The 20538-nt window shown below is 36.5% G+C and overlaps 1 protein-coding gene across 1 annotated transcript in view; it reads left to right on the top strand.

Annotated features, from left to right (window-relative positions):
• Positions 1-17054, top strand: part of PEX7 (peroxisomal biogenesis factor 7) — a 74302-nt gene extending 57248 nt beyond the window's left edge. The window contains exon 10 of the mRNA XM_081039642.1: positions 16359-17054. Coding sequence (XP_080895768.1) covers positions 16359-16427 — 69 coding nt within the window. The 3' untranslated portion in view covers positions 16428-17054. The remainder of the gene's footprint in view (positions 1-16358) is intronic.
• The last annotated feature ends 3484 nt before the right edge of the window (positions 17055-20538 follow it).

Raw genomic sequence — 20538 nt, 5'->3', positions numbered from 1 at the left:
AAGGTCGGTGTGGCTGGAGCCTAGTAAATAGGAAGAGTGATAGGAATTAGGAAGGGGTCAAATTGCCTTGTAGACCCTACTGTGTTTGCTTTTCTTTGTAATTGCATTGTAAAGCTTTTGAAGATTTAAAAACAGGAAAAAAAAATGATAGAAACTATTTTTTTACTGAGGTATATTTGACATGTTAGTTTCAGGTACATAAGATATTGATTGGATATTAGTATATATTGTGAAATGAACACCACAATAAGTAGTTAACATCTGTCACCACATATTGTTACAAAAACTTTTTTTTTCTTGTGAGGACTTTTTAAAAGATTTACTCTATCAGCAACTTTGAAATATGCAATACAGTATTACTATCTATAGTCACAGTGCTGTGCATTACAGCCCCATGACTTAGTTATTTTATTAACTGGAAGTTTGTACCTTTTGACCCCCTTCACCCATTTTTCCACCCCCAACCCCTCACGTCTAGCAACCATGAGAGCTTGTTGTTTTGTTTTGCTTTGTTTTGTTTTAGATTTCACATATAGGTGAGATCATACAGTATTTGTCTTTCTGTGTCTTGACTTATTTCATATAGCATAATGCCCTCAAGGTCCACCCATGTTATCACAAATGGCAAGATTTCTTTCTGTTTCATAACCAAATAATACTCCTTGTGTGTGTGTGTGTGTGTGTGTGTGTGTGTCACATTTTCTTTGTCCATTCATCCATTGATGGACACTTAGCTATTGTAACTTATGCTGCAGTGAGCATGGGGGTGGATCTATATTTTTGAATTCATGTTTTTGATTTCTTTGAATAAATACCCACAAGTGGAATTGTTGGATCATATGGTAGTTCTATTTTTAATTTTTTGAGGAATCTCTATACTGTTTTCCATAGTGGCTGCACCAATTTACATTCTCACCAACAGTGCACAAGTGTTCCTTTTTCTCCACCTCCACGCCAACACTTGTTATTTCTTGTCTTTTTGATAACAGCCATTCTAAGAGGTGTGAGGTGATAGCTCATTGTGGTTTTGGTTTGCATTTCTATGGTGATTAGTGACGTTGAGCATCTTTTCATGTACCTGTTGGCTCTCTGTATGTCTTCTTTGGAAAAATGACTGTTCCAATCTCTTGCCCATTTTTTAATCGGATTGCTTTTTTGCTGTTGAGTTGTACAAATTCATTATTATTTTGGATATTAACCTCTAATCATATATATAATTTGCAAGTATTTTCTCCCATTCATGATAATAATAAAGATCACATAAGAAACACCCACAGCCCATATCATACTCAATGGTGAAAGATGGGAAGTTTTCCTCAAGATCAGGAATAAGACAAAGATGCTTGCTTTCATCATTTCTGTTCAACATAGTACTATTGGAAGTCCCATCCAGAGCAATTAGTCAAGAAAAAGAAATAAAAGCCATCTAAATTGGAAAGGAAGAAGTAAAATTATCTCTGTTCTCAGATGACATGATCGTATATGGAGAAACTTTTAAATTTAACCATTTCAACAATTACATTAAATATAAATGGTCTAAAACATCCAAATTAAAAGACATTAAAAGTGATAAATGTACAAAGTCCTAATTGTAGGATTTAGTTACTTTCCATATATTTTCAGAGATGAATTTGTACTATTCTCCCTATAAATTTATCTTTAAGAATTTATTTTTTTCTCCATTTTATTTATATTCTGTTGTGAACTTTAAATTTTCTTTTTCAATCTAAGATGGTGATTTTAACCAATATATTTTTCACATATCTAACAACACATTTTAACACAAACATTTGTATTGTTTATATAAATCATTTATTATCTTTTACCAAGAAACATTAAACTCCTCCTTTCTAGAGGAGATAAGAATCAAGTTCTTGGTATACGCGTATCTCCCTCTTTTTCTCTCACTTATTTCATTTCAGTCACTTATTGCTATATAACAAACTCCCCTGCAACTTGGTGACTTAAACAACAATTTCCTTCATTCACAATTCTGTGAGTCAGTAACTTGGGCTGGGCTTAGCTAAGTGGTTCTTTTCTTGGTCTCACCTAGGTTCACTCCTGTGGCTCCAGTCATCAGGTGGCTTAACTAGGGTTGGGTGGTCTAAGATGGTCTCACTCACATGTCTAGAATATAGTGCCAGTTGTCTTCTGAGCTATGTATCTCCAGATGAGCCCAGGCTTCTTCACTCAGCTGTTGTAGATTTCTAAGAGAGCAAAAGCAGCAGGGTTACCTTAAGGGCTAGACTTGGATGTCACACAACATCCCCTCTGAAGCGAAGCAAGTCACAAGGCCAGCCAGATTCAAAGAGTGAGCAAGAGACTCCACAAAGAATTTGTAGCTATTTAAAACTCTAACACATTAACTTTGTTGGTATAGTTATTAGTTTATTTTGGGCATATTTATCCTTTATTCTCACAATATGTGGTCAAGTCTACTGACTGTATGTGAATTTAATTTCACCCTTTGTTTATAATTTATTTTCTTAGCAAGTATCTTTCTGTCACTTTTTAGAAAGTAAGTACCTTTCAGTCTGCTTTTAAAAACTTGTCTCTTATGGTGATCTCAACAGCTGTAGGACTTTGCTAATGTTACGTTAGGGCTCTGTGTCTTAATATATTATCTGTCTTAAAAGGAGGAGATTTATCTGAGTTCTTGTATTTATAATTCTTTTTTCTTTTTAGCTTCTCCCTTCTTAGAGATCTGAAAAAATGAGATCCAAAGGCATTCTTGTATTACACCTCCTTTCTTCTTGACAGAAAGTAAGATCTTATCTTTAAAGGTTTGAGACTTGACAAATAAGTGTCTGGGGTCATTCTTTAAGAATAATTGCTAAGAAAATCTCTATGCCCTCTTGTTAACCAGACTGAAGTTATCTTTCACTTCAGAAAATTGTTCTTTGATTTTTTTCCCCCCTCTGATCATGATTTGTACAGTCCTGGCATTTTCTCCTTTCTCTCTTATCCTTATTATTTCTAAATTGGATCCTCTTTTTCTACTTTTTAGGTTTTTGATTCTTGACCTGTAATATAGCCATTTGTATAATTGGGATTTTCCGTATTAATGTATTTTTAGAATTCTTGACTTTCGCTCTGCAGTATCAACTGCTGTTTCAAATTGGCATATTTATTCTTTATTCTCACAATATTTAGTCTCTCACTGATACTTAGTCTAGCATTTATAAGCTGGGTACTGGTTTACATATTATTACATATTCCTTTTGGGACCCGTTGTCTTTTAAAGTAGAAATTATTAGTTCATTTCCAAGATAGCACCTCTCTATGTTTAATAAAATTTATCTTTTTTCCCCCATGATAAAATTGGGAAATTACATATAAAAAAAGAAGAAAGATTCTCACCACTCCAGCGAGAAACTTTTTTTATACCATATTCATGTTTCTTTTCAGTCCTTTTTTTTTAGAAACTTTTTAATTAAAAAGCATAACACTCCTGTTGGAAAGTGCACAGATTTGAAGTGTACAGATCAGTAAGTTATCAAGAAGCGACCGTACTCATGTACCCATCACTCAGGTTTAGATACAGACCGCTGCCAGCATCCCAGGAGCCCCGTCATGCTCCCTCCAAGATCTTACCTGCTCCCTTCTTCCCAAAAGTCACCACTCTTCCATTTGTTTTATGTATGTGTGCTCATGTTTCATAGTTGTAGTTACACTGCATGTAAGAATTTTTCTTCTGGGACTCCCAAAATGCTTGGTAAATGTAATCCTTACTGGATCCTAGTCTATCTATGCTAAGAAGATGTAGGCATCTTTACAATACACTTCAAATAGGGTAGAACAAATTTTGTATATTTTCATATTGTTTGGTGGAAGGTGCTTAGATTTGATTCTGATTTAAACTAGTGTTTTAGATGTGCTTTTAAAGTGTCATTAGCTTTGTTGATGTTTTAGTAAAAAAAAAAAAATTAGGTATCGTTTAAAATTCAGCTTATCTTTTGATTCAAATCCTTATTCCCACAATCTTAGACATCAGATTTAGAGGTTGATGGTAGATAACATATTTTAAATTTCTCAGTATGAGGCTGGAAAATTAGATGTTAGAAGAGGGCTAGCATTATTAGTAGTTAGGATATCTGTGTTCTGTGCGCTTCATATCTGAGGTGATGTTTTCTGCATCTGTCACACAGACTAGCTTTAAACTTAAAAAGAACATGTGCCAGAAGCATCCAGTGTCCTCAGGCATTAGTCTCTGTTGTTTCCTCTTTGATGCTTTCATAATTGTATAATTTTTAGCTTAAAATTATATAACAGCTCCTTGTTTTGCCCCAGCCATAAAACATTCCCCAGACGCAGCTCTGTAGAATCTCCGTGTGCTCCTAAAATGGATGTGCTCAGTCTGTGTCTACTGCCCTCTGCCCTCCACGGACAGCCCTTGCAGTGACAGCTTCCAGAATTATCGACACCTGAGCCGTGGGTACCTCTGCCTCTGAGCTCCCATTCCAGAATCACTCACTCTTCTACTGCTTTGCCTTGCTCTGGATTGCAGAGCATTACTTCTAAAACCAAGCAAAAATGTTGACTGGACACACTACTAACTACTTTTTAAAAAAACTGTATTTGCGTTCTTGATCCTCCTCAACTTGCCATGAGTCTTTTTGATTTTCTAGTCCATTCTCCACAGTATCTTTTCTCAACCATCTATAATATCATTAACACTCTTGACATTTGACCTTTCCTCCTACTTTACTGTAAACATAGACAAGAACGAATATCTTCTTCCATCTCTATCCCCTCAAAATATTTATGTTCTATCTCTATTTTCCCTCTTTCCTGGGGGTTCCTAATTTTCTCACTGGCTCCCTCATCCAGGCCTCTGTTTCCACTATTCACTGTTTTTTAGATTGTCAGTCAGTTCTTTTCTCTATTTTCAAAGCTCATTTAACTCCACTGTCTTATTTCCCTACTAGTAAATTCTGTTCCTGTTCTATTATTAGACATCTAGAACTTCCACTTGAAGTTCTGCTGTCTCCTATTATTAAACATCTGCATCTTCCCCTTGAAGGTGTTATTTAATGATATGCTAGTGATGCTTGACCCATTTATCCAATTGCCTTTCCTGTGTGATCCGAATAGATGTCTTGCTTTTCTTCCAGTATTCCTAACCTGCTCAGTTGATTGCATGATGGGCCAGACTAGAGACCTGGGAAGTCATTCCTAGTTTTCTTGTCTCTCTGCATCCCTAAATTCAACTGGACTTTAAGTTTATTAATTCCTCCTCACCCATATCTCTGAAATCTGGACCATGTCCTTCTAGCCCCACTACCTTAGATAAGCATTCATTTAGTACCTCCACCATGGATTATTGCAGTAATGTCCTAACTGATCTCTAAGCTCTTTCCATCCTTCCATTGATTTTTTTCAATACTGCTTCAGGGGAGAGCTTTCCATAATGCAAATCTGATTTTGTTAGTCCTTGACCTGAAATGCATCAGTGGTCCCATCAAAGACACGGGGAACAAGATGAGAATTATTACTATCACCACTGTTAATCAGTATGGTCTAAAAATTGTAGCCAGTAGTAATAGAAGAAAACAAAGTAGAACATAAATATTTTTTATGTAGGAAATTTTATCATTATTTGTACATACTTCATATGATTGTCAAATGTTCTAATCCAAGAACATCAACTTTAAACCTATTAAAAATGAGTTCAATAAGATAAGTAAAAATAAATATTCAAAAATGAATACCATGTAGGTACCAGTAATTATTAGTTAGAAAATAAAATCAGAAGAATTACCTTTAAAAGGCAATAACTCTGAGTGTGTGCGTGTGTGTGTGTGTGTGTGTGTGTGTGTAGGATACACAGAGGTATAAAATTTTTTCAAATGTGAAGAACTGTACATAAAATTATATTACTTTACTAAGGGATCTTTAGAAGAAACTGAAGTAAATGTACAGACATACCGTGTTCCTGCAATAGAGTACATTTTTTTCTATTGCTTCCATCTTTTTAGGTCTTTCTCATCTAATACAGATATTACTGTTGTCTCCTAACAGTCTTTCTCTTTTTGGAACTCATGATCAGACACTCCTGTGATGCTCTTTACCTACTCTGACCATTAACCATACGAGTTACATACCAGTTTTAATTTACAGATCAGTACAGTTAAATTGTCATCTTTATCATGTCATCTCAGAAACCTTTAAAAGGCAGCCATTACCTTCAGGTTAGAGTCTGAACTTTTAATCTTGCTTTTAAGATTCAATATAATATGTATTACTTTCTAATTATATTTCTCACCATACTATGTAATCCCTCTAATACATTCCAATTATATTTTTATTATTCTGTCATCTTCATGTTTTGCCAGTTTTCCTTCCTCCCCCCTTCTCTTTTCTGTCTTTCAAAGTCCAGAACAAGTTCTTCTCTTCACTCCTTTCCTTTTTTGCTTCAGGAAATACTTGAGTGTCAATTATGTGCCAGAAGATACATAGGGGATCAATACAAACTACCTAGACACATATATATATACTAAGTAAATATTAAATGAATGATTGGAATGAATGAAGAGGATTTTAGTATATTAGACGACTTTTTCTTTACTTTTACTTAAACTCCATAATGATCAAAATAATAAACTATGTTCTCTGTAGCCACTTCCTACTGTAAGCTGGTTGAGTAAGTAAAACATAGTCTTACTTTAGCCCGTAATTTAATACAATGCAACATAATGACTGGGCTGCATTTTCAAACTTTAGTGTTGACTGTTAGTAATGTCTTTTATTCTCCCTACATCCTTCTGCCTATTTCTCTTGTTCATTTTTGCTACTTATTCCATATGTCATACAGATAATAACAGTAGATTGAAAAAGTTTCCCAGGGGCAAAAGCAATTGTCTACTACATTGAGAGAAAAGAATATAATGATAGATAGGAAATGGAAAATTTGTCAATACTGTAAATCTCTTAATGGATTAGTAAGAATTCTCTGTTATATTAACAGCCATATTAAGTCATTTGAAATAAATTACCTTATCAGTAGCATATATAAACATTTTAATAAAATGGACAGAGTTGATGAAATTAATGAACATAAATTCATTTTCTAAGTTACTCAGGTATTTAAAGTCTTGTGTTTTCATTGTTTCCTTTTCTAAATTTTGCATTTATAGGACCATTATTATTGAGGATGTTCTATAACAAGTCTTATTTGATCTACTAATGATGAATTTTTATTATAAATGACTTGGTCACTGGATTTGTTTCCTTAATATACTTGTGTCTACTGTAGAATCTATTCCAGCACTTTGTACATATGAAATGCTGAAATATTTGTTTAATAAAGTTGCTCTCAAGCATTGCAAGCACTGTATATATGACAACATCATGATTTATATGCCCTAGCTGTATAATGAGCTATATTGATAAATAATAAATTTCTATTTAGCTCTTCAAGAATGCTTTGTTATATGCTTTAAAGAAACTGACATATTAGGGCAATAGCAAAAAAAATTTGTATTTCTCATTGATGTGCTTATTCTTAAAACTTAGAAATATCTGTTTTGCTGTTAAAAGTGAAAATGAAATAACTAAAAATAGAACTTATATGAAATCTTAACTGTAGTTATTTGTCACTACCCTAGAAGATAGGAGCTTTTAAAAATAATAATGAAGAAAATTGATTCTACCTTGAAATTTTGAATTAAGAAATACAACACTTTGACAAATCATTTTTCCTATAATGTTGATAATTTTGATTCTGAGTTTTAATGAAAAGATTTGCATTTTGATTTCAGATGAAAAGAAATTCAGAAAACATAATGTACTAGAGTAGGGGCTTGCAGGTTAAGAAAGAAATTTCCCACTGGAACATCCTCGGGAAGAAGCAGTAGAGCCCGAAGGTTTCTACCCTGTCGTGTTCACATGCACGCTCCCGGTGAGGGGAGCAGGTCAAACAAGATAGGTCTTGGCAGCCAGCCTTCAAGAAACCCTAGACGGGAGTCAGTCTGGAGTCAGAGAAAAGCTTCTCTCAAAAGATTAAGAGTTTTATCAGAGGAGTTGTAATGCAATTAAGTTGCCTTAAAGCTAGAACTTTTAGTTCTTTATTTATTCTTGTTTGTTCCACTGCCTGGAACACTTTCCGTCTCTCTATCCGATATTCCCACCCCACAAACAATAACAACGATGCTGTCTGGCAAAGAAGGCATACTCCTCCTTTCAGTCACAGTTTAGGGAATACTTTTTATTTAAAGCACGCACTTTCCTCACACTTAGTTATAGGGAAGCCCTTCCCTACTTCTGCCAGACCCTACTGTAATTCCTCTGTCATCGTCCATATCACTCACCATTGTAGGCGTCTGTTTACTTACCCATCTCTCTGCGGGACTGCAGACCTGTAGGGACAGAGACCAGGCCCATCTTATTTACTGTAGTATCCTCAGCATAGTTTTGACACAGAGGAGGGGGCTCGATAAATACTTGTTGAATAAATGAATAAATATGTAGGTATATACAAATTATGTTTTAGGTACCTTTGCAGTGCAGAGAAATATTTGACCAACAGTTCTTGGAACATAAAAGAAAGCTCCCTGTGAAATCTCTCTGCATAATCTTCATGACACTCAGAATTCCCACATATTCCCCAAATCCCATGCAACCTGTTGCCTTTACCCAGACTTCTGACCTCTCACCTGATTTGGGTCTCTTTACCATGTGGGAGGCTCTACTCAAAATCTTTCCAGAGGGAAAACCACTGCTCATACATGGATTCATTCATTCACTCAAAAAGCATTTACTAAAGGTTTACTATATTCAAAACACAAGGAATACAGATTTGATCAAGATACGTAATTGCTGACTCCAAAAAAGAAAATCCTTTTCAGGTTTAGTTATACGAAAGTGTTTCCATCCATATATATGAATTTTGTTAGAAAACAGAACCTACATTACCCAGCATGCCTTCATTTTTTCCTTAGTGTTTATACAACATAGAGCCTAATTTATTGTGCCAGTGTAATGTGCTTAGTTCTGATGCCTGAACTCTTTTGCTCCATTTGTTCCTTTTAGTACAGATTTTTTTTAAAAATCTGTATTTACTTTATTTGGCCCTGTGGTTAATCTGTAAACCACTTCAGCCCATTTAGAACTGAACAAGGTGCAAATCTCAAATAAAATAAGTAAAATAAAAATATTGTTATTAACCATAACTTAAAAGATTAATACAATTCTTTCATGCTCATGTGTTTAAGTAGAAATTCTGGATACTGGCTTATGTTGAATAGGATCAGGAAGCTATATAAACTTTTGGTTTAGAAATACTTCAGGAGGGCTAGTGTTTTTCTTTAAAGATAGTTCAGTCATCTTTCTTCTTTCTTAGTTCCCCTCCCAATTCACTATCTTCCTACCACATATCAACCTATCAGAAACTTAGATTTTAAATGAAAATGTGAAAATATGGCACAAGGTGTTTTTCATTATATTAGTGGCAAATTCATCTCTTCTTTCTCCCCAAGAAAGGAATTTTTCCTTAAGAATATTTGAATCCTGCTAAATTTTGAATTTCTTTTGTCAACAACAAAAATTCCTACTTATAAACTACTCCCAAAGAATGGCAGATTAGTGCACATGACAAAAGCCCAGGTAAGAAAATTGATATACATCAGAGGTTCTCAATTCTGGCTGCATCTTAGAACGTTCCCTAGGTGATTATAATGTCCAGCTAGAGAATGCTCTGGATTAACTTTTTGGAGTCAGGGGTTGACAATCTGAAGGAAGTTACTAATTTTCTCTCTCCTTCTCCAACAATGTATATAGACACAAGATATTGCATTTATGGACTTTCTGAAGCCCACCCGAGGACCTAGGTTTAAAGACCCCAGGCTGTAGATCAGCTCTAGGTGGCAGCAGTGAAGCTGAGCCCAGAACCCCACTCTGAGAACCACTGCTCTGAGGATGGGGACCAGTCACCTGTGTCTGAACAAGCCCTCAAGGTGATGCTAATGCCCAGCAAACCTTGACAACGTCTGCCCTATAGGCACGCCTGCAGGAAACTACAGTTCAGTAGTATGTTTTTGGCTTATGTGAGGGTTGAGCTGTCAATTAAAAAAGTAGCCATATGAATTTGTTTCTCTTGTAAAACCACTCTTTTGGCATTGAGTGATTGTTGTAATGGAGGCATATTTTACATTTATCTTGTAGTCAACTGCTAGAAAACATTTTATATCCCCTGATAAGTGCTAGATTGATCATGAGATTTGTATGTATCTTATATTACTGTTTTGCTTTTTTTGCCTTTGCTGCCAGGAGGTACAGAGCTCAGTTTCATGCCCAATTTTGGCAATTAATCTTTGTCTCTTTTTCTAGTGTAAAAGCCCTCTCCCCATTTCATGTTTGTTCTTTTAATGAAATGGCTTTTCTGTTACTGTGTTATCTCCTATGATAAAGCAAGGGTTATTATGTGCCATAGAAATAACAACATAGAATTATGTTACCCTGTTGAGGTAAATAAGCTACATCCCTGTATGTGGCCATGTTAAAGGATAATTATCAAAACAGCAATCATGCCTCCTATAAAAATACAGCATGACCATGTATGAAAGATTTTATGTAACTCATGAAAGATTTTACAACTAGCTTAAGGGAACCAAAGAACAGACACATACCGTGTTTCCCCGAAAATAAGACCTAAACGGAAAATAAGCCCTAGCATGATTTTTCGGGATGACATCCCCTGAACATAAGATCCAGTCTTATCTTTGGGGAAACACGGTATAGGTAAATAATGAATTTAGTAGTAGATACAAAAGTGGGCAGTATACACAGGGAAGTAAAATGCAATGTTTGGAATCATCTCTTGGGGAGCGGGCGGCAACATCAATTTCACCTCCACAGGACAACATTCATTTGCAACTTTAATGGATGAGAATCATTTGATTACTATCAGTTTTCTATAACTTTCAGAGTTGTAAAATAATCCAGTCAAAGAGAGTGAAAGGCATGGACCCCCGCAGAATCAGGTAACCCTGTGGGACCCTGGGGCAGTGCCAGCATTCCACTGAAAGAACACCTAGCAAGCTTTTTTGCTGATTGCCATCTTACAGTTTTTCCTGACAGCAAGGTAATGGGCAAAGAAGTGAGTCCTCATGGAGGAGACTGAAACTGAGAAAGAAGATCTCCGGTAGATGAGAAAGGAGATATCCTATTATCGGCTTCTCATTCTCTATCCTGAGTCTGGCCTGGAAGGAGTCTTCATGGCTGGGAGTGCCTTCATGGGGATGGGAGAGAAAGATGGCTTTTGTCAGGAAGCAGCAGGATGAGAGCTAAGAAAGATTCCTTTCTGTGACAAGCTAAAGAATGAGTGGATCTCATCCTGTAAAGCAGGTTATTTATTTTTATGTAGTTGACTTTACTTATTTATTTATTTATTGTTTTGGTCTTTTTGTTAACCCCTATGTTTTAGCAAAGTCTTTTTTTTTTTTTTTTAATGCCTTTCAGTCTGGCCTCAGATACACAGTTAGGAAACATGTAAAAAGAGCCCTGTGTTTACTGTCATAGAAGGAAGGGGGAAGCAGTGCCCCCAGGGGCCACTGGGCTAGTGATGGTAATTCATGACAGCCATCATGGGGGCCATACAGACATCTTTCCTTACCAGGTCATCTACAGTGCCTGCCTTGGAGAAGCTGGAGCTCTTTGTTAGTTCAGTCAACTGCTTTTTTTCTCTTACTTTATTATTATTGTAAGCTTTTTAAAACTTGTACCACTAGATGGAGTTTCATTAGTTAATAGAGAAATATTTGCATTCATTTGACTCAGTCTATTCACAGTTCTGTATCACTACTGTTCTAGGTCTTTCTGGTGGTACTAATTAATTTAAGTATAGATTTATGGACATTCGCTGATTCAGGGGCCTTGACATTTATTAGTTATTATAAGTTCTGAGTAAATAAGAAGCTGGTTTTAAGAGTTCTGAATAAGGATTTAGAAACATCATTTTATGGATACCTTATATTAGAAACCTAAGTCTTCTCTGATTCTCTTCTTCATAATTGTTGACACTTAATATACGAAAGGCCTAGCACTTAGAGAAAATACACATAGATAAGACAAGGGTAAGTTAATATAATGATCTTTGTGTCCCACGGTATAAAAATCTGTAATTGCAGGATCAGGCAAATAATGAATATTAGCTTGCCTTTGATGAGGCACTATTTTGAGGGGACAGATTCAACAGATTTAGTTCTGGTCCCAGCTTCACTGCTGTAGTGTGAACATGAGAAAATGTTAATCTCTGCAGCCTTAATCTATAAAATACGTTCTTTGAGCTAATATTTATTGGGTCGTTGTTATGTTATATATAGCAAGACATGGTCCGTACCTTCAAAGAGCTGAGATACACGTGCCAGTAAATAAGTACGGCTGAGTATTGTAGGTGCTATGAAAGAGTTCAGAGAGGAAGGGATTCTTAAACTGCGTCTTCAGAGGAGAGCTCTCATCTCCAGGCGGAGCAAGGCCAGAGGCAGAAGCAAGGGGAGGGAGAAGAGAGGTTATTCAGGGGAGGTGCTCGGTAAAAGCAAAAGCGCACAGAGGTATGGACAAGATGAGGCATGGATTTGAGTGGGAGCTGGTGCAGTGAGAAAGAAAGAAGTACGTAGCAACCAAACCTTGAACAGTCTGGTTTTTTAATGCTTAAATTACCAGAGAAGAAGAGGGTTAGGGGAGGGTAAAGTGGGTAAAGGGGGTCAAATATATTATAACAGAAGGAAACTAGATTTGGGGTGGTAAGCACACAATAGAGTATGCAGATATCAAAATACAATGTGGTACATCTGAAATTTATATCATATTATTAACCATGGTTACCTCAATAAATTTAATTTTTAGAAGTTTGACTGAAAGGTCTCTACTGTTTGTTCTGTGTAGCCTGGAGTCTGATCTGATACATCACTGGTGAATGGTAAGGAGTTAGTATATTCTAATGAATCGGAGTGGTTCTTGTACTCAGTCAGTGACAGCCAGGTGATTAGACCAACCAAACCTGCAGGTGCCCTTGGGTAACTTCCAGCCTTTATAACCATTGAAAGGTAGAAAATAAAGTGCAGATGGCTTTGGTGAAAATCACTGTCTTGCTACTTCATCCTTCATGTTACTATAATACCTACATTTTTTTCTTTTTCTATTGTGGTAAATTTCAAATGTATAAAAGAAAACATGAACAGCTTCAATAATTATCAATATTCTTGTTTTAATTATTCCTCTGTTCACTTCCCATCCCTCATTCAATTGTTATTATTGTCATTATTGTTCTTACTGTTTTGGGGTAACATTTACACCCATTGAAATGTACAAATCTTAGATATATGTTTTTGACAGATGCACTTGTGTAATCTATATCCTATCCCAACACAAACATTTGCATCGCCTTCAGAATTCCCTTTTCTCCGTTTCCAGTGTCTCCCTTCCTCCAGTTGGAAATATACACACATACATACATACATACATACATACATACCATGTTTCCCCAAAAATAAGACCTAGCCGGACCAACAACTCTAATGAGTCTTTTGGAGCAAAAATTAATATAAGAGCCAGTATTACATTATATTTATATTATATTATACCCAGTCTTATATTAAAATAAGATCCAGTCTTATGTAAGACCCAGTCTTATAATATGTTAAAATAAGCCTGAGTCTTATATTAAATTTTGCTCCAAAAGACTCATTAGGGCTGATGGTCCGGCTAGGTCTTATTTTGGGGGAAACACGCTAAATACATACATTGTCCTTTTTCTTTTTTTTTAACCTTAGATCAGTCTTGCCTGTTTTAGAACTTACAGAAGTAGAACTTTTGTTTCTGGCTTCTTTTGCTCAGTTTATACGTGAGATTCATCCATGCTGTTGAGCTTATCAGTCCCTTCATTGTGTTGCTTAGCAGCATTATGTTGTGTGCATTTATTACAATTTGTTATCCATTCTTTTGTCAAGGGACATTTTGGTTGTGTTTTGTGCGGGTCTCAGCCTATGGATTGTAGTGCAATGGCTTTAAATGTCCGGGGGCACTCACCTGGGCCCCAGGGAGCTTCCCACAGACGTCTCCCCTTTCTAAACCAGTGTTATGACCTGATTGACCCTTGTGGTTCTTAAGTATGATTACAGTATCATATTAAGTATGATTTTAAATATTGCCTTTCAGCAATAACCATTAAGAAGCTTTAAAGAAAAAGTTTATTACTTACAGGACCCAGAGTGGACCAGGCCCTTCAGGGGGCACACACACCTGATTGTGTGGCTGGCCTTGTGTTTAATGGGATAGCCTTCATTGAAGCAGATGCCTCATCAGTCAAAGCTTGCTTGCCAGGCACTTGCATTACCAAAAGAAAAACCACATGTCAGGGTTTATACTACAGCTTGTTTCTAATTCTGTGCAATTGTGAATGAAGTTGCTGTGAACATTCTTGTATACACTGTATCAGAAACATGTTTTCATTTCTGTTTTGTAAGTCTCTAGGACTGGAATTACTGGGTCTAAAGATAGGTATATGTTTAACCTTAAGAGAAACGGCTAGTTTTCCAAAGTGGTTGTCCCAGCCATGTATGAGCAGTACAGCTGCTCTCCATCACAGCCGACATTTGATGGTGTCTATCTTTGATTTTAGCCACTCTCATGAGTATACAGTAGTAGCTCATTGTGGTTGGTATCTGCATTCCCTGATGCCTGATGATGTCGAACATGGCTTTCATGTGCTTACTGTGTAAGGTCATTCATGTATCTTTTTTTTTTTTTTGTCTGTTAATAGTCTTTTGCCCACCTCTAATTGGGTTGTCTTTTGATTATTGAGTTACAGTAGTTCTTTATATATTCTGGATACAAGTTCTTTCTCAGATATATGTTTTTCTCCCACTCTGTGACTTGCCTATATGTTTTCTTACCAGTGTCTTTTGATGAGCAAAAGTTTTATCTTTGATTGAGTCTAAGTTATCAAATTTTTATGGTTATAGGTTTCTACGTCTTGTCTAAGAAATCTTTATATGACTTCAGGTTGAGAATATATTCTCCTATGTTTTCTCTAAAAGCTTTATATCTTTAGCTTTTACATTTAGGACTATGGTCCATCCACGTCAAATTAATTTTTGTTTATGGTGTGAAATGGGAGTTGAGATTCATTTTTTTTTTATACAGATATCCAATTCTAGCACCATTTGTTGAATATCCTTTTTTCCCCTATTGAATTGTTTTGGTCCATCCATTGATAAGCAATTGTCCGAGTGTGAGATCTATTTCTGAATTCTGTTCTATTTTATTTTATATATCTTTATATCAATATTACACTGTCTTGATTTCGGTAGTTTTATGATAATTCTTGAGTCAGATAGTGTCAGTAGTACAACTTTCTTGTTCTTTTTGAACATTCTTTTGGCTGGTCTAGATCCTCTGCATTGCCATGTAAACGTTAAAAATCACCTTGTCCATTTTTATTTAAAAAGCCAGCTGGGATTATGAATTGTAAAGTATTCTGGGGGAAGATTGACTTCTTAACAATATTGAACCTATGAATATAGTATATTCCCCATTCATTAGGCCTTCTTTCTTTTCAGCAATGTTTTGGTTTTTGGTGTGGACATTTTGCATGTTTTTTGTTAAATGTGTTACTAAGTATTTTGTTATTTGATGTTGTAAATGGATTTAAAATTTTTTATTTAAAAAACATTTTTCTGCTAATATGCATAGAAATACAGTTGATTTTATATATTAATCTTATACCCTGAGATATTGCTACACTCACCAGTTTTTAACACAGTTCCTGCGCACCGTGGACTTTCTTCCCTTCATGTTTGAATATGGCTTTTTAGACTTGACTGTCCTTGTCTCTCACGTCTGCCCCTAAAGAGGGCCAGTGTGAATGCTGTGGTGTTTGTGATGTTGTCTGACACTGCCCAAGTTGGATTCAAATAGTCCCTCCAGGGAGAGTCTCTGTTGGAGAACTTGCCACTTTCAGTCTTGAATGAGCCATTCTTTGAGGTCAAGAGCTGCTGTTCTTTGCCTTGCCTCCATCCCCACCATACTGAACACAGTGCCTTGGTTCCCAGTTTAGGAATGCATCTTTCCAACATTTCTCGCAGGAAGTACAGGGAATTATATAGCCCTGGGGTGGGGTGGGGTGGGACGGGGTAAGGGAAATCTTTTAGGCAACTTCAGCCAATTGGAAACAGTCCCTGAAGTAGATCTTAAAAAATGAGAAATAGAGCTTTTATCAAAAAATGTGTCCCTCTGTTCTTCCTATTTAAAGGTATGTTTCCTAGTGGATGATCTGCTATGCTCTAAGTAGCTTAGGCTTTTGCTGCCAGTTTTGAATATCTGTATATGATGTCTCCTTTTGCTTCCTTTTTGTTTTCTAGGTGGCTGACTGTGCTTGGGATGAAACGATAAAGATATATGATCCTGTTTGTCTTACTATGCCTGCTTGAAACACACTAATCTGGTCAGAAACAAAGAATATTGTTGGAAGAACTACCTAACAGGAAATAAATTAACTATTGATAACATAGTCATCTTGCTTTTATATGCTAGTCAGATTTCAAATTTTAAAAATGTCCCCTGGACTGGTTGTAAGGCAGCTGATACAGACTTTGGTTCATCATTTAAGCCTGCTACATGCCCATATTTCTTAAAATCCTAAGGAATAATTGATGTTATGGTATATCTTATAGTGTCTATTAAAATGTAACCTCTGTATTATAAAATGGATTAAAACATGGGAGATCGTAGATTATATTGATATATTTCATTTTTAATTTGTAATTTTTGATGTAAAATACAATCACTGCTGTTGACAAAAATCAAAATAAACTGCATCTCTTGATCATTTATCATTTTGTGACATCCCCAGCAAGAATGCTTTTTCTAATATAGTGTATGTATGAATACAATGCTGTATATAATGTAGCTATATCTATGGTTCAGGAACAGGGCTCTAAAATAGATTTAATTTTTTTAGCAGTTATTTATTGAGCATGTACTATGTGTTTGACACATACGTAGACTGAATGATTCTCTCAAGGATGGTGTCATGCATTAAGAGCATGGAATGCTATAAGTTAAGAGCTCACATTTTGTAGTTATTCAATCTTTTTAGATATTGTGTCTATGACCCTATGTTTCTCTCTTCCTACTTCTCTACTATTATAGTTTTAAAAAAAACAGGTCACTGAGCAAAAATTCTTAGGTCCTACTAAGGTTTCAAGCAACTGCCCTTGAAACTAGCCCTACATAATGCTATAAACCCTCTTCACTACCTCCGTAAGTCTCCTTGAAAAATCTTTAGGTGTCAATGACCTCTAAAAAAGTAGGTTACAAGGGAAAAATCAGTAAAATAAACAACTTTGCATAACATTTATACTTTTATATAATAATGATAAATGACAACATTTATCATTAAATTTTAATAAGTTTTTGAGAATTTTTAAGGAGTAAAATATACTTGTAGTACTCACAACAAAACTAAGATACAGGTATGTTGTCTAATTTACATATTTCTTTGTTTACGTGTTCTAGAAAAGAATTAAAGACAGCTTACAAAATACAAAAAACAAGACCTTATAAAAGAACAAAAGGAGACCTAAAGTGGAGTCACAAGTGGGGTTTGAAAACATATGACTCAGAGCCCTAGAGAGTTGCTGCTGGCAGTATAAATGAGAAGCCTGGTCAAATACACAATTTAGTACCCAAGACCTGAGGGCAAGGACTTTGTCCTTTCCCAGGCTTGGCCCCAGCGCCATGCCCAGCACGTGGATGGTGCCCAGTAAATATTTGTTAATGAATGGTCTCAGGAAAAGTACAATTTTTTTCAGTGCTTTGACCAATCAGTAGTAATTGTTTTCGAGAGGCCCCATAAAGAGGACACTGCTTAACATGAATATATTGTCAGGAACCAGACGCTCAAACAAATCCTTAGAGCCATCCCAATGATGAGGTTCATAGAGCTGCTTCTTGTTGCTTTCCTCCCTAAGAACTAATGGCATCACACTAAGTGAAGTGCAATAAAAGCAGCTTCGCAGTGGGTGTTCTCCGTATCAGCAGAATCTATAATAGACCTTCAAAAATACCCAACCCAGATCATACTTAAAATTAAACGCAATTACTTACTTTCCTTTTAGAATGCAAGAGATTTTATTAAAATAATCGACATGGATCTTTTGAGACAATTATTTTTGATTTAAAAACTAAGTTCTCTCTTGTTTTATTTCTTCCCTCTATTGGGGAGATGTTATAGATGTTTAGAACACTCACTTCATAATACTTAACTCAGGTTCGTGGAGTCTCTCAATATAAATGAGTGTGGGTAGGTGAACATTTATCCACTGCGTTCCCGGGAGCTAGGATTGGAAAACTAAAAGGAAAGGAGCTGAATTCTCTCCTGAAAGAATGAGCAAGATTTTTGAAGTCTTAGTAGTTCACAAGCCAAGCAGCCTCTCTGAATTTTAGGAGGACAAGCTGGCATTCCTTCCAGGCTGGGGAAATCAGCATTTTTCTCCTGGCTACTGAGTTCGTAGCTTTCACCGTGTCTGCCTTCCTAAGCTCCTCCTGCCACTGCAGTGACAGCACAGCACTACAGAGTGAATGCCGGAAAGGGGAACACAGGTCACTGAGCATCTTCTGTGATCTGGGCACACTGGGAGATGCTTTCTGTATGTTTAAACCATCCGGGCAAAGAAGCCCTCCCAGTTTTCCAGACAGGGAAACAAAGGCTCTCGGGAGTCATAATACCCAGGAAGTGTGGAGCTGGAATTTGAAATGTTATGACTGGAGCCAAAGGCTTGGTCCTGCCACATGGCCTCCTTTTCCTCACAGTAACAGAAATCAGCCCACTGAGAAATAGTAAAGATGTGGATCTCTGGTGACCAGACCCTGATCATTCCTGAGAGAACTGACAACACTGAGTTTCCAAGTCTAAAGAGCTAAGAAGCTGACCCTGGGTCTGGAGTCACCCTACCAAGGTATATCACCCGCTTTGGTACTTTTTTTTTAAACTGCGTATCTTAGCTAAGATTTGGCTGTTCCAAAAATAAACTCATTAATTTACTTAGCAGACTCTTCTTGGATTAGGTCATCCACTTAATTGTTTTTTACCTCCATATATTTACTGAATATTCTCCAATCTGTGTCTCCTGCCTCCCCCACCTGGGTCTCCCACAAGCCTTTGCACTCATTTTCTTCTAACCAAACTCATCTAGCTCATTAAACCAGCTGCTCCCGAAAATGCTTTTTCATTTGTTTCCAGTACTATCCACCCAGGAGCTCAAGTTAAAGACCTAAATGCCATCCTTGTTCCTTCCCTTTTTCCCTCCTCTTCACTCTAAGACACATCAAATGAGTCACTAAGTCCTGTCCCTTTTACCCCCTAAATACTTCTTCTTTCTGTCTCTTCCCCTCCATCCAACCACCACTGCCCCAGTTCAAGCCATCATTAGCTTTTCTCCGGAATATCACAGCAGCTTCCTAAGTGATGTGTCTGTTTCTCGTTCTGTGTCCTCAGAGCCATCCTCCTCGACACAGCTGCCGGAGACGGATCTAAAATGCAATCTGATTACATCAATTTCAGTGTCAAACCTTTCTCTGCTTATAGGATTGCCTACAGGAAAAATTCAAGCTCGCTACCCAGGCAGCCAAGGTCCTTTGGGGCGAGCCCCTGCCTCTCTCTGCACGTTGCTTCCCTCCGCATTGTCACACACTGCGTGCTCCAGCAGCTCCAGCATGCTCACAAACAGCCCCGTGTAAACCGTGCAGGTCTTCATTCTCTTTGCACAAGTTAGTCCGTGTGCCCGGATTGCCCTGTTCTTGACTTGGCAAATTTTTGCCCATCATTTGAAAGTCACGTGAAATAACTAAAAGGAAAAGATTGACAACATACAAAAATTAAAGTAGTAAAACATACCATCAGCAAAGCTAAAAGACATTTTGGAAGGACATATTTGCAATATATGTAACAAATGGTTTAATATCCAGAATTTATAAAGAGAGCTTCAAAATCACTAGAATCACAGGCATTCCAAAGAATAAGGTATTAGGTTGGTGCAAAAGTAATTGCGGTTTTTGCTATTATTTTTAACCTTTTAAACCATGATTACTTTTGTACCAACAATAGAACTTTGTATCCTGACTTGGAAAAATACATCACTATTAATATGTATGTTTGTTATCTATTTCAGTATAACAAATCACCCCCAAATTTATCAGCTTAAAGCAACAAATGTGTTTATCTTACAGTTTCTATAGGTCAGGAATCCAGGAGTGCCTTAGCTGAGTTGTTCTGGCTCAGGTTTTCTCATGACATTGCAGATAAGCTGTCACCTGGCTCTACAGACATCTGAAGCTCAACTGGGGCTAAAGTATCAGCTTCCAAAGTCACTCCCAAGGTTGTTCACAGGCCTTGTTCACATACTCATCGTTTAGGATCCTACGTAGGTTGTCTGAATGTCCCCAAAACATGGCATCTGGCTTTTCCCAGACTGAGTGATACAAGAAAAAGAGAAAATCCAAGATGGAAGCCTCAGTCTTTTACAGCCTAATCTCAATAGT

This window comes from Rhinolophus hipposideros, assembly GCF_964194185.1.
Source record: "Rhinolophus hipposideros genome assembly, chromosome: 3".
Classification (NCBI taxonomy): Eukaryota; Metazoa; Chordata; class Mammalia; order Chiroptera; family Rhinolophidae; genus Rhinolophus; species Rhinolophus hipposideros.
Note: the sequence above shows the minus strand (reverse complement) of the source record. Positions and strands in the feature narration are given on the sequence as shown.